This window comes from Bufo gargarizans, chromosome 1, assembly GCF_014858855.1.
Source record: "Bufo gargarizans isolate SCDJY-AF-19 chromosome 1, ASM1485885v1, whole genome shotgun sequence".
In the NCBI taxonomy this organism is placed as follows: Eukaryota; Metazoa; Chordata; class Amphibia; order Anura; family Bufonidae; genus Bufo; species Bufo gargarizans.
The window spans coordinates 576,213,419-576,227,937 of NC_058080.1; the positions used below are offsets into that span (position 1 = coordinate 576,213,419).

At 42.6% G+C, this 14,519-nt stretch overlaps 1 protein-coding gene across 5 annotated transcripts in view; it reads left to right on the plus strand.

The window, feature by feature from the left end:
• Window positions 1-14,519, plus strand: part of LOC122924538 (lysine-specific demethylase 2B) — a 249,850-nt gene that overhangs the window by 157,029 nt on the left and 78,302 nt on the right. For all 5 annotated transcript variants that reach the window (XM_044275743.1, XM_044275744.1, XM_044275746.1 and 2 more), the window contains one exon: window positions 3,015-3,141. In XM_044275743.1, the coding sequence (XP_044131678.1) occupies window positions 3,015-3,141 (127 nt within the window). The remainder of the gene's footprint in view (window positions 1-3,014; window positions 3,142-14,519) is intronic.

The window sequence follows — 14,519 nt, forward strand, 5'->3', positions numbered from 1 at the left end:
GCAACCAGGACTTTAATAGCATCCTGGCTGCCATAGTAACACTGAACGCATTTTGAAGACGGATCAGTCTTCAAATGCTTTCAGTTCACTTGCGGTGTTACGGATCCGGCGGGCACTTCCGGCAAATGGAGTACACGACGGATCCGGACAACGCAAGTGTGAAAGAGCCCTTAAAGGGGAAACAACACCTCTCTCTAAGGCCTCTTGCACACAGTTTTTTTTTTTCCTGTTTGCATTCTGTATACGGAACCATTCATTTCAATGGATCCGCAAAAAAAAAAAACTGAAGATGCTCCATATGCTTTCCATTTTTCCATTCTGTTCAAAGATAAGACATGTCCTATTATTGTACACATTGCGGGCAAGGATAGTATTGTTCTATTAGGGGCCGTGCTGCAAAAAAACGGAATGCACACGGACGTCATCCGTATTTTTTGTGAACCGCAAAATACTGAAAAAAGCCATAACGTGCAAGAGGCCTTAAGAAGTCTCATCCAGGCAGAATGTCCCTGATCCCACCTCTATTCTGAGATTTCACTGGTTATTAAAAAGAGGAAACCCAACTAGATATCTGTGGCTGTGGTTAGCATTGTCCATATGCATTGCAAAACTATGATCAGTGGACCCGTGTATGGATACCTTTATCTACTGTGCAAGTGGCCCTAGGGGAGGAAGTCCAGATAAATGTCTGCCCCTTTGGTCACCATCGTCAGTCCTGGAGTGGTGGCTTATTCTGTGCAGAGTTTGTCATCGTTTACATCAGTTATTGTTCCCCAAAGGGCTAACAAATCTTCCAAATTTTAGTCAGATACTGAGGTCCGTTTCCTAGGAAGGCAGTAAACCTGTCAGTATATATTTAAAGTGTGGGAGGTAAATCTGTGTAAACCCACACGGATGAAGAACATGCAAACTTCATGGAGATGGTGACCTTGGTCCCAAACCCAGGACCATTCACTTGTACATGTGTAGCCCTTTTAAGGAGGACCTGTCGCCTCTCCTGACAGGTCTGTGTTAGTAACTACTTGCATTCCCCATGTAATAATTTCTAAACATCTATTCTTATGACTCTTATGTGCCATTCCTTTATCATTCCTGCTACAAGTTATGGATGAATTCCTACCAGTTTGCAATGATAGTCCAAATGGGTGTTACCAGTTGGGGTGGTGTCCGTGCCCAGTCCGACACTGTGCAGCCAAGTACCCCAACTGGTAACACCCATCTGGACCCCATAATATCTAGCATGAATAATAGAGGAATAGCACAACATAGAGTGGTAAGAATAGAGGCTCCAGAATTTTTACAAGGCGCATGCAAGTCATTATGAAAACAGACATGTAAGGAGAGGTGATGGGTCCTCTTCAATAAGCTTGAAGTGTATCCGAACATAAATAGATTAAAACCTACTTTAAATGCCCTAAAATAGTCATTTCTAATGTACATTATTTTTGTTTTCCATGCGGGTGAGTATAGCACTTTGCAGTCCGTATTGTCATACACTCCATAGCACATTGCTACTCTTGCCTGTAGCAGGGCTGCTCTCCTGAAGCCTGGCACAGATATGCTATGCCAGGCTATAGCAGGACGGGCACAGGCAGAGGAGCGCTATGCTGTGCTGAACTTCTGCCCTGTGCTCGTTAATCTCTGCTAAAGCCTTGCATGGTGTAGGGTCTAGCAGAGCGAGCAGGCTCCAGGCTAGGGTGCTCAGTACGGCTGCAGGGGGATCCCTACTCCACGTACGTCCACTCTGACATTTACAGCCCTGTCATGAGACTATGCCTCCCTGGACTATCTTTTTAGTAAGCTCTCTTAGGGAGAAATCCATGTATTTGCCATCCCATTCAAATGAATGGAACTGATTTTCAGGCCTGGATAATTCTGCAACAAAAATCTGCTGCCTGTGAAGGCGTCCTTAGTCATAAAGAAGGCTATTAAACAAAGAGGTCCAGATTTACCCTATAGATGGTATAAGCTCAGACCGGTTGTCTAGAACTTTGCCAGATTTATCAAGTGCCTCAGGGGATAAGAAATCTGGAGCAGGGATAGACACTTTGCCTCTATGCTGACTATTGCTTGACTTACTTTCAGACTGCTTTTTAATCCAGAATTGTGGAAAATTGAGCATCCTATGCTCCTCCCCTTTCCAGAGAAGCCCCACCCTTTTGCTGAGCATGTTGGAAACAAGTGCTAGATGCTCCAAATTGTGCCACTTTTTAGACTTATTTTTGGCGCAGACACATTAGTAAATCTGGGCCAGAGTCTTAAAGTTCTTTTGTGCCGTATCCTCAGTGGTTGTGCTCAGCCGGTACGTGGTCTGCCCACCTTTCCTCCTAGCCTCCTCCTATTTACAGGGACTTTGTTATGTAGCCCTAGCATTACGGGTTTTGTAATGGTGGAAAGGCTATTAGAAGGGAGGTGCGCATCGAGTATGCTTTGCGCAGTGTATCTCCTGGCATTGTTGAAAACTGCAGCTGGGGCGGCATAGTGCGAGATATTTGCTGTCTGCTTGCATGCTGTCAGTGAATCGGCATGGTGTTGCACTCTCGGCAGTGCAGATTTTTCTGGAGGCTGCAGGAAGGCAGCATATATACCACTCTTTGCAACCCATCTAGTCAAGTCAGGGCCAATAAAGCACTGTGCAGATTTCCCACCTGTCTCATGCCTTGTGTACTTTACATACTAGTAAAAGAAAAAGGCAGCCTGAGATAGGTGGTGGTTGTAAAGATGGCTATATGTGGTGAAGTTTGTGTTAGGGAGGGTTCACACTAGCGTTAACGGGACCCAGACGGATCCGTTTTGATTCCCATAGACTTCTATTATGACGGAAAGCAAACGGAATGTCTTTTAAAGGCTTCCGTTTTGCATTACGTCATGATACAAGTCTATGGGCAGAAGAACGGATCCGTCCTTCCCTTTTATGGATTCCGTTATTTTCCGTTATAACTGAAAACGATAACTGAATCCCTAACGCTAGTGTGAACCCACCCTTACTTGTGATTTTTCTTTTCTCCCCGAAGGTGCATGCAAAGTTCCGTTATCCCTTCTATTATGAGATGTGCTGGTATGTCTTGGAGAGATATGTCTGCACCCTAACAAAGCGCTGTCACCTTAGCAAAGAATTTCAAAAGGAGTCAATGCTATTTGGTAAGTGCAGTGCTTATTGCAATGTGATAATAGTTTTTGTACTTAAAGGGGACCTGTAACCATGAAAATGCAGTGCAGCCTATAGGCAGTATGTGATAGAGCAGGATGAGCTGAGTTCATGTTCAGTTTGGGTTTAGGAGTTATGTGGGCGGTCCTATCAGTGATTGACAGCTATCCCTATATGAGAGTGCTGCTGCATACAGACTGGGCTGTAATGTGACCTGATAAAGAAAAATGTCTTATGCAATATTTCAGCTGACCATAACTGTGGATACAGTGAGACCGACACACAAACACCAATCTAAATGGTGTACTTGTTATGTCATAAATTTACATGAACCCTTAGGCTTCCAGCGCCATACATGTACGAGTCTCTGCTATTTCAAACAGTCCTGATTGATCAAACGTTTAAGACCACTTGAAAAATGGCAAAAAAATCATATTTAGCATGGCTGGATCTTAACCCCTTAGGGACACAGCCTTTTTACACCTTAGGACCAGGCCATTTTTTGAAAATCTGACCAGTGTCACTTTAAGTGATGATAACTTTAAAACGCTTTGACTTATCCAGGCCATTCTGAGATTGTTTTTTCGTCACATATTGTACTTCATGACACTGGTAAAATAAAGTTAAAAAAAATATTTTTTTTTGCATAAAAAAATGTCAAATTTACCAAAAATTGGGAAAAATTAGCAAATTTCAAAGTTTCAGTTTCTCTACTTCTGTAATACATAGTAATACCCTTAAAAATTGTGATGACTTTACATTCCCCATATGTCTACTTCATGTTTGAATTATTTTGGGAATGATATTTTATTTTTTGGGGATGTTACAAGGCTTAGAAGTTTAGAAGCAAATCTTGAAATTTTTCAGAAATTTACAAAAACCCAATTTTTAGGGAATACTACAGCTCTGAAGTCACTTTGCGAGGCTTACATAATAGAAACCACCCAAAAATTACCCCATTCTATAAACTACACCCCTCAAGGTATTCAAAACTGATTTTACAAACTTTGTTAACCCTTTAGGTGTTGCACAAGAGTCATTGGCAAATGGGGATGAAATTTGAGAATTTCATTTTATTGCCTAATTTTCCATTTTAACCAATTTTTTCCACTAACAAAGCAAGGGTTAACAGCCAAACAAGACTGTATCTTTATTGCCCTGACTCTGCCGTTTACAGAAACACCCCATATGTGGCCGTAAACTACTGTACGGCCACACAGCGGGGCGTAGAGTGAAAGGTGCGCCGTTTGGTTTTTGGAAGGCATGTTTTGCTGGACTGGTTTTTTGACACCATGTCCCATTTGAAGCCCGCTGATGCACCCCTAGAGTAGAAACTCCATAAAAGTGACCCCATCTAAGAAACTACACCCCTTAAGGTATTCAAAACTGATTTTACAAACTTTGTTAACCCTTTAGGTGTTGCACAAGAGTTATTGGCAAATGGGGATGAAATTTGAGAATTTCATTTTTTTGCCTAATTTTCCATTTTAACCCATTTTTTCCACTAACAAAGCAAGGGTTAACAGCCAAACAAGACTGTATCTTTATGGCCCTGACTCTGCCGTTTACAGAAACACGCCATATGTGGCCGTAAACTACTGTACGGCCACACAGCGGGGCGTAGAGTGAAAGGTGCGCCGTTTGGTTTTTGGAAGGCATGTTTTGCTGGACAGTTTTTTTGAAACCATGTCCCATTTGAAGCCCCCTGATGCACCCCTAGAGTAGAAACTCCATAAAAGTGACCCCATCTAAGAAACTACACCCCTCAAGGTATTCAAAACTGATTTTACAAACTTTGTTAACCCTTTAGGTGTTGCACAAGATTTAATGGAAAATAGAGATACAATTTCAAAATTTCACTTTTTTTGGCAGATTTTCCATTTTAATATTTTTTTTCCAGTTACAAAGCAAGGGTTAACAGCCAAACAAAACTCATTATTCATGGCCCTGATTCTGTAGTTTACAGAAACACCCAATATGTGGCCGTAAACTGCTGTACGGGCACACGGCAGGGCGTAGAGGGAAAGGTGCGCCGTATGGTTTTTGGAAGCCAGATTTTGCTGGACAGTTTTTTTTACACCATGTCCCATTTGAAGCCCCCCTGATGCACCCCTAGAGTAGAAACTCCAAAAAAGTGACCCCATCTAAGAAACTACACCCCTCAAGGTATTCAAAACTGATTTCACAAACTTTGTCAACCCTTTAGGTGTTGCACAAGATTTAATGGAAAATAGAGATACAATTTCAAAATTTCACTTTTTTGGCAGATTTTCCATTTTAATATTTTTTTTCCAGTTACAAAGCAAGGGTTAACAGCCAAACAAAACTCATTATTCATGGCCCTGATTCTGTAGTTTACAGAAACACCCAATATGTGGCCGTAAACTGCTGTACGGGCACACGGCAGGGCGTAGAGGGAAAGGTGCGCCGTATGGTTTTTGGAAGCCAGATTTTGCTGGACAGTTTTTTTTACACCATGTCCCATTTGAAGCCCCCCTGATGCACCCCTAGAGTAGAAACTCCAAAAAAGTGACCCCATCTAAGAAACTACACCCCTCAAGGTATTCAAAACTGATTTCACAAACTTTGTCAACCCTTTAGGTGTTGCACAAGATTTAATGGAAAATAGAGATACAATTTCAAAATTTCACTTTTTTGGCAGATTTTCCATTTTAATATTTTTTTTCCAGTTACAAAGCAAGGGTTAACAGCCAAACAAAACTCATTATTTATGGCCCTGATTCTGTAGTTTACAGAAACACCCCATATGTGGTCGTAAACCGCTGTACGGGCACACGGCAGGGCGCAGAAGGAAAGGAATGCCATACGGTTTTTGGAAGGCAGATTTTGCTGGACTGGTTTTTTTGACACCATGTCCCATTTGAAGCCCCCTGATGCACCCCTAGAGTAGAAACTCCAAAAAAGTGACCCCATTTTAGAAACTACGGGATAGGGTGGCAGTTTTGTTGGTACAAGTTTAGGGTACATATGATTTTTGGTTGCTCTATATTACACTTTTTGTGCGGCAAGGTAACAAGAAATTGCTTTTTTGGCACCGTTTTTTTTTTTTTGTTATTTACACCATTCATCTGACAGGTTAGATCATGACGTAATTTTAAAGAGCAGGTTGTCACGGACGTGGTGATACCCAATATGTATACAATTTTTTTTATTTATGTACGTTTTACACAATAATTTCATTTTTAAAACAAAAAAAATGTTTTAGTGTCTCCATAGTCTAAGAGCCATAGTTTTTTAAATTTTTGGGCGATTATCTTAAGTAGGGTCTCATTTTTTGTGGGATGAGATGACGGTTTGATTGGCACTATTTTGGGGTGCACATGACTTTTTGATTGCTTGCTATTACACTTTTTGTGACGGAAGATGACAAAAAATGGCTTTTTTTACACCGTTTTTATTTTAATTTTTTTACGGTGGTCATCTGAGGGGTTAGTTCATGTGATATTTTTATAGAGCCGTTCAATACGGACGCGGCGATACCTAATATGTATACTTTTTTTTTTATGTAAGTTTTACACAATGATTTCATTTTTGAAACAAAATAAATCATGTTTTAGTGTTTCCATAGTCTAAGAGCCATAACTTTTTCAGTTTTTGGGCGATTATCTTGGGTAGGGTATGATTTTTGCGGGATGAGATAACGGTTTGATTGTTACAATTTTGGCGTAGATGCGACTTTTTTGATCACTTTTATTACCTTTTTTTGGGAAGTAAGGTGGGCAAAATTCCAATTTCATCATAGTTTTTAATTTTTTATTTTTATGGCGTTCACCGTTCGGGTAAAGTAACATGACCGTTTTATAGATCAGGTCGTTACGGACGCGGCGATACCAAACATGTGTAGGGAATTTTATTTTTTTCATTTTTAATCAGTGATAAATGTGTTTTTTGATTTTTACTTTATTTTTCACTTTTTTCACTTTTTTTTTGACCCAGACCCACTTGGTTCTTGAAGATCCAGTGGGTCTGATGTCTGTAAAATACAGTACAGAACCTATATAGGTATCTGTAACTGTATTTTACTTACACTGAACAGATCTATGCTTTCAGCACAGATCTGTTCAGCACCATGGACAGCAGGACGCCTGAGAGGCGTCCTGTTGCCATGGGAACCTTCCCCGTCTGCTCAGTAGTGGCCAGAACTTCGCAGACGGGGAAGGGTAAGGACGGGGCTTGGGGGGGCTGCCTGGGAGCTCTCTCCCTCTCCCATCGGGGGGCTGCAAAGGCACAGCAGCCCCCCGATCGGAGAGGGAGGGAGCTCCCTCTTACTGTTAACCTTTTCCATACAGCGGTCCGTACGGACCGCTGTATGGAAAGGGTTAAACGGCTGACATCGCATCACCGATGTCAGCCGTTTATACCAGGGTGCCAGCAATGTGCTGGCACCCTGGTATAACCCACTAGACGCCAACGATTACGCAATGGGAGGCGGGCGGGGGATCGCGATCCCGCCTACCGCACCGCCCGCCTCCCGCACCGCCCGCACCGCCCGCAACCCTCCCCCTGCACCTCCCACCGGGCAAAAATCACTAAGGGGTGCAGGGGGGAGGGATACATTTATATTTTACAAATGCAAAAGTTTCTGATCCCCGCGGTCAGGGACCGCGGGGATCAGAAACTGCAGAAATCGCAGCAAACCGCAGGTCTGAATTGACCTGCGGTTTGCCGCGATCGCCGACATGGGGGGGTCACGGGACCCCCCCGCGCATTTAGCCTAGTTGCCTGCTCAATGATTTGAGCAGGCACCGGGTTCCGATCACTGCCAGCCGCACGGCAGTGATCGAAAATGCACAGGGCGTACATGTACGCCCTGTGTCCTTAAGTACCAGGGCACAAGGGCGTACCTGTACGCCCTGTGTCCTTAAGGGGTTAAAGGCAACCTGTCACCAGGATTTTGTGCATAGAGCTGGGGATATGGGCTGCTAGATGTCCGCTAGCACATCTGCAATACCCAGTCCCCATAGCTCTGTGTGCTTTTATTGTGTTAGAAAAACCGTTTTGATCCATATGCAAATGAACCTGATTTCGGCGCTCCAGCTCTGTGACGTCAGCCAGCAAGGAGGAGATTCGGAGGACGCGGGGCGGTGCTGGGCTCAGAAAATTTGACGACTCTCTGGACACAGGACTCATATCAGGTTCATTTGCATATGGATCAAAACAGTTTTTTAACACAATAAAAACACACAGAGCTATGGGGACTGGGTATTGCAGATGTGCTAGCGGCCATCTAGCAGCCCATGTCCCCAGCTCTATGCACAAAATCCTGGTGACAGGTTCCCTTTAACAAGGTTCCAAGTAGAGCTTCAACATGCAACAAGAAGAAATGGGAGTGAGACAAAACATTTTTTGAGCATTCAATTTAATGAAAACAACGAATAAACCGAAACAGGCTGTTTTTCAGCTGATCAAAAGTTTAGGACCACACCTCCAAAAAAAAAAACTAATGAGTAGCTCCGCTGTTATTGTTTATCACTTAAAAAATTAGTTTTGGCATGCTTTATGCAAGCGTTTCCATGAGGTGAGTGGGAACATTTCTCCAAGTGGTGAAGACAGCCGCACGAAGGCCATCTACTGTCTGGAACTATTGGTCATTTTTGTAAACTTCCCTTGCCATCCATCCCCAAAGGTTCTCAATTGGATTTAGATCAGGGAAACACGCAGGATGGGCCAAAAGAGTGATGTTATTCTCCTGGAAGAAGTCCCTTGTCCTGCGGGCATTGTGTACTGTAGCGTTGTCCTGTTGAAAAACCCAGTCGTTACCACACAGACGAGGGCCCTCAGTCATGAGGAATGCTCTCTGCAACATCTGGACAGAGCCAGCGGCCGTTTGACGCCCCTGCACTTCCTGAAGCTCCATTGTTCCACTGAAGGAAAAAGCACCCCAGACCATTATGGCGCCCCCTCCACTGTGGCGCATAGAAAACATCTCAGGTGGGATCTGCTTGTCATGCCAGTAACGTTGGAAACCATCAGGACCATCAAGGTTAAATTTTTTCTCATCAGAGAATAAAACTTTCTTCCACCTTTGAATGTCCCAAGTTTGGTGCTCTCTTGCAAAGTCCAAACAAGCAGTTCTGTGGCATTCAAGGAGACGAGGTCTTTGAAGACTTTTTTTGTTTTTTAAGCCCTTCAGTCTCAGATGCTATCTGATGGTTATGGGGCTGCAGTCAGCACCAGTAAGGGCCTTAATTTGGGTCGAGGACTGTATTTTAAAAGTTCAGTTTTCTCAGAAATAAAGCCACAGATGGGAATGGAACCCAGACTGCTGGCTTATGCTGACTTGCCTACATGTCACAGGTCAGCCTGTAGAACTACAATGATTCTAGTGAGAGAAGCCCTTTAAACCTTGCTGGGGCCCAGCCATGCCCATCAGCAGTGAGCCCCGCTCCTCCCCTTCTTCTCTCCACCTCCAAGCTGTTGCGACTTCATCATTCAGCCACTCCAGATATCGTGCAGGCTGTGTGATACAGAAAGGAAAAGTGTGCCTACGCGGCCTGGCAGCTTAATTAAGTGAAATGCAAATGCGCCAGCAGCCTGCGCAGAGATTTGGAGGTGGAGAGAAGAAGAGGAGGAGGAGTAGGACTTACTGCAGATGGGCAGGACTGGGCTCCAGCACAGTTAAGTATTTATAGAAAGTTTTCTTTGGGGGGGTAGTGAACATTCTTCTGGACATAGAGGTGTATTAACCCCTTAGGAATGCATGACGTACCGGAACGGCATGTTTCCCGAGTTCTTAAGGACCCATGACGTACCGGTACATCATGAGTTTAAAATGAGATTGCGGCAGTGCGGGGGTTAAACCAAGCAGGATGCCGGCGATTGCAGCAAACCGCTGGTCAATTCAGACCTGCGGTTTGCTGCGCTTTCTGCCGATTCTGATCCCTGCGGTCTCTGACCTCGGGGATTAAACTTAAAAATGCCCCAAATAAAGTTTTATTCACCCCCCCCCCCCCCCCCCCTGCACCCCTGAATGATTTTATGTGGGCGGGTGGTGCAGGGGGGGTGCGGGAGCCAATAATCGTTGGTGGCCAGTGGGTATACCAGGGTGTCAGCACATTGGTGACACCCTGGTATAAACGGCTGACATCTGTGATGCGATTTTTACAAAGATCACAGCAGATAAGTGAGATATTCTTTGTGTTTTTCTTTTTATTTTGTTTCAAAATAAAGTATAGTGACATACGGCACATGTACTGCCGTATGTCACTATACTTTATTTTGAAACAAAATAAAAATAAAAACGCAAAGAATATCTCACTTATCTGCTGTGATCTTTGTAAAAATATTACCTGGGGTGGGAACCCTATGCACAGCAGCAACCGACTGTTTGCAAAACAAATTTTTGTATAAAATCTGTGATGCGATGTCAGCCGTTTAACCCTTTCCATACGCGGTCCGTACAAACCGCTGTATGGAAAAAGTTAACAGCCCAGGGAGCTCCCTCCCTCTCCCATCAGGGGGCTGCTGTGCCTTTGCAGCCCCCCGATGGAGAGAGCCCCCAGACAGCCCCCCTCCTTGCCCTTCCCCGTCTGTGAAGTTGTGGCCACAACTGAGCAGACGGGGAAGGTTCCCATGGCAACGGGGCGCCTTCTGAGGCATCCTGCTGTCCATGGTGCTGAACAGATCTGTGCTAAAGGCATAGATCTGTTCAGACAAAGTGTAAGTAAAATGCAGTACAATACCCTATATAGTGTACTGTACTGTATTATACAGACATCAGACCCACTGGATCTTCAAGAACCAAGTGGGTCTGGGTCAAAAAATGTAAAAAAATTGAAAAAAAGTTAAGAAAAAAAAAAACTTTATCACTGAATAAAAATTAAAAAAATAAAATGCACTACACATATTAGGTATCGCCGCGTCCGTAACGACCTGATCTATAAAACGGTCATGTTACATTCCCCGCACGGTGAACGCCATAAAAATAAAAACTATGAGGAAATTTACATTTTGCCCACCTTCCCAAAAAAGGTAATAAAAGTGATCCAAAAAGTTGCATGTACACCAAATTAGTACCAATCAAACCGTCATCTCATCCCGCAAAAATCATACCCTACCCAAGATAATCGCCCAAAACTGAAAAAACTATGGCTCTTAGACTATGGAAACGCTAAAACATGATTTTTTTTTTTTGTTTAAAAAATGAAATCATTGTGTAAAACTTAAATAAAAAAGTATACATATTGGGTATCGCCGCGTCCATATCGACCGGCTCTATAAAAATATCACATGACCTAACCCCTCAGATGACCACCGTTAAAAATAAATAAAAAAAAAAAACGGTCATCTTACGTCACAAAAAGTGTAATAGCAAGCGATCAAAAAGTCATATGCACCCCAAAATCGTGCCAATCAGTCACCTCATCCCGCCAAAAATGAGACCCTACTTAAGAAAATAGCCCAAAAAATGAAAAAAAATGGCTCTTAGACTATGGAGACACAAACATTTTTTTGTTTTAAAAATGAAATCATTGTGTAAAACGTACATAAATAAAAAAAATTGTATACATATTGGGTATCGCCGCGTCCGTGACAACCTGCTCTATAAAATTACCACATGATCTAACCTGTCAGATGAATGTTGTAAATAACAAAAAAAAGTGCCAAAAAGCTATTTCTTGTTACCTTGCCGCACAAAAAGTGTAATATAGAACAACCAAAAATCATATGTACCCTAAACTAGTACCAACATAACTGCCACCCTATCCCGTAGTTTCTAAAATGGGGTCACTTTTTTGGAGTTTCTACTCTAGGGGGGCTTCAAATGGGACATGGTGTCAAAAAAAACAGTCCAGCAAAATCTGCCTTCCAAAAACCGTATGGCATTACTTTCCTTCTGCGCCATGCCGTGAGCCCGTACAGCAGTTTACGACCACATATGGGGTGTTTCTGTAAACGACAGAATCAGGGCCGTAAATAATGAGTTTTGTTTGGCTGTTAACCCTTGCTTTGTAACTGGAAAAAAAATATTTAAATGGAAAATCTGCCAAAAAAGTGAAATTTTGAAATTGTATCTCTATTTTCCATGAAATCTTGTGCAACACCTAAAGGGTTAACAAAGTTTGTAAAAATCAGTTTTGAATACCTTGAGGGGTGTAGTTTCTTAGATGGGGTCATTTTTATTGAGTTGGTGCATCAGGGGGGCTTCAAATGGGACATGGTGTCAAAAAAACAGTCAAGCAAAATCTGGCTTCCAAAAACCATACGGCGCACCTTTCCCTCTACGCTCTACTGTGTGCCAGTACAGTAGTTTACTGGGGTGTTTCTGTAAACGGCAGAGTCAGGGCAATAAAGATACAGTCTTGTTTGGCTGTTAACCCTTGCTTTGTTAGTGGAAAAAATTGGTTAAAATTGAAAATTTGGCAAAAAAATGAAATTCTCAAATTTCATCCCCATTTGCCAATAACTTGTGCAACACCTAAAGGGTTAACGAAGTTTGTAAAATCAGTTTTGAATACCTTGAGGGGTGTAGTTTATAGAATGGGGTCATTTTTGGGCGGTTTCTATTATGTAAGCCTCACAAAGTGACTTCAGACCTGTAGTGGTCCCTAAAAATTGTGTTTGTAAATTTCTGAAAAATTTCAAGATTTGCTTCTAAACTTCTAAGCCTTGTAACATCCCCAAAAAATAAAATATAATTCCCAAAATAATTCAAACATGAAGTAGACATATGGGAAATGTAAAGTCATCACAATTTTTGGGGGTATTACTATGCATTACAGAAGTAGAGAAACTGAAACTTTGAAATTTGCTAATTTTTCAAAATTTTTGGTAAATTAGTTAGTTTTCGTCACATAAAAAAAAAAAAAAATCTCAGAATGGCCTGGATAAGTCAAAGGGCCAGATTTATCATGACTCTGACAGCTCACTCCACTTTCACATATGACTAAAGTCAGTTTTAGCCAAGTCAGATTTATGATCGGCCCTTTAAGACTGTAATAAATGTGGTTTGACGGTAGTAGTTTATCCGTCAGTAAGCAGCTTTACAAAAGTCGCACGTTTTTATGAAAAAGTCGCACGTTTTTATGAAAAAGTCGCATGTTCTATTAAAAAGTCTCATAAGATAAGCATGGTCCTTACTGGAGTGAAATTGCGACTTTTAAAAATAGTCCCAATAGTAAATCTGTCTAGAGATTAATTTACATAAGAAAACACGCCCACTTTCAGAAAACTGGCGAGCATAGTGCAGAGCAGAAAAGTCGCAAATTTGTGCGCAGTTTTAGCGTTTGCGCATTTTTTGGGGACTTTTTCACTCCATTATTCTGACCTGAGCTAATGATAAATCTGGCCCATAGTGTTTTAAAGTTATCAGCACTTAAAGTGAAACTGGTCACATTTGCAAAAAATGGCCAAGTCCTTAAGATGAAATAGGGCCGAGTCCTTAAGGGGTTAAAAAAGGTCTATAGCAGAGCTACAGTGCCATATGAACAGTTAGAAATGGTCTAGGGTGATCACCAGTTTTCTGCTGCTCTCAGAAGTCCTAACAACTCTATCACATGCCAATGAGTCCTCATATTCATGAGCTCACGGCTCTCCCCGCCACCTGCCTCTGATTATTTATTTCCATATAAATCTGCAGCAGGTGGGCGGGGAGAGCCATGAGCTCATGAATATGGAGACTCATTGGCATGTGCTGGAGCTGTTCCGTACAAGATTTTGGCTAAATGGCTGGGTCAATTAAAGAAAGTGACCCAGCATTTTGCTGATGAGTTCTGTCACTAGTTTATGTTGACCTTAGTTAGGACACCATAAAACTAGTGAGAGATTCCCTTTAGGCCTCTTGCACACGACCGTATGCCCTCCGAGATATACGGTCCGTGAGCGGGCCATATGTCCCGGAGCTACATTGATCGGGAGCACACAGCATCATAGATTACAATGAGGCTGTGGACGTCGGGCCGCCCGCGGGACTATTGTCCCGCACTCATATAATCTTATGAGTGCGGAACAATAGTCCCGCGGGCGGCCCGAAGTGCACTGCATCATTGTAATTTATGATGCTCTGTACTCCCATGCGCACGATCAATGCCGCTCACGGACCGTATATCTCTGAGGGCATACGGATGTTTGCAAGAGGCCTTAAAGGGAATGTGTCATCTAGAAAATGCATATTAAACTGCCAACAGTACCTTATTGCAGTCTGTATCATGATTATAAAGTTGTCTTTATTTTTTTTCTATACAATGCATCAAAAGTCTGAAAAAATACTTTTATTTAACTGGCTGCGCTATGTAAATGATAGTCTTGAAGTCAAGCGCGCCCTGCCCCCTTTCACGCCACTCAGCGTTAGATTAATAGGATTTCCAATTCCTTCACTACTGGGCGTTCAAATGTAGTCTTGCGCATGTGT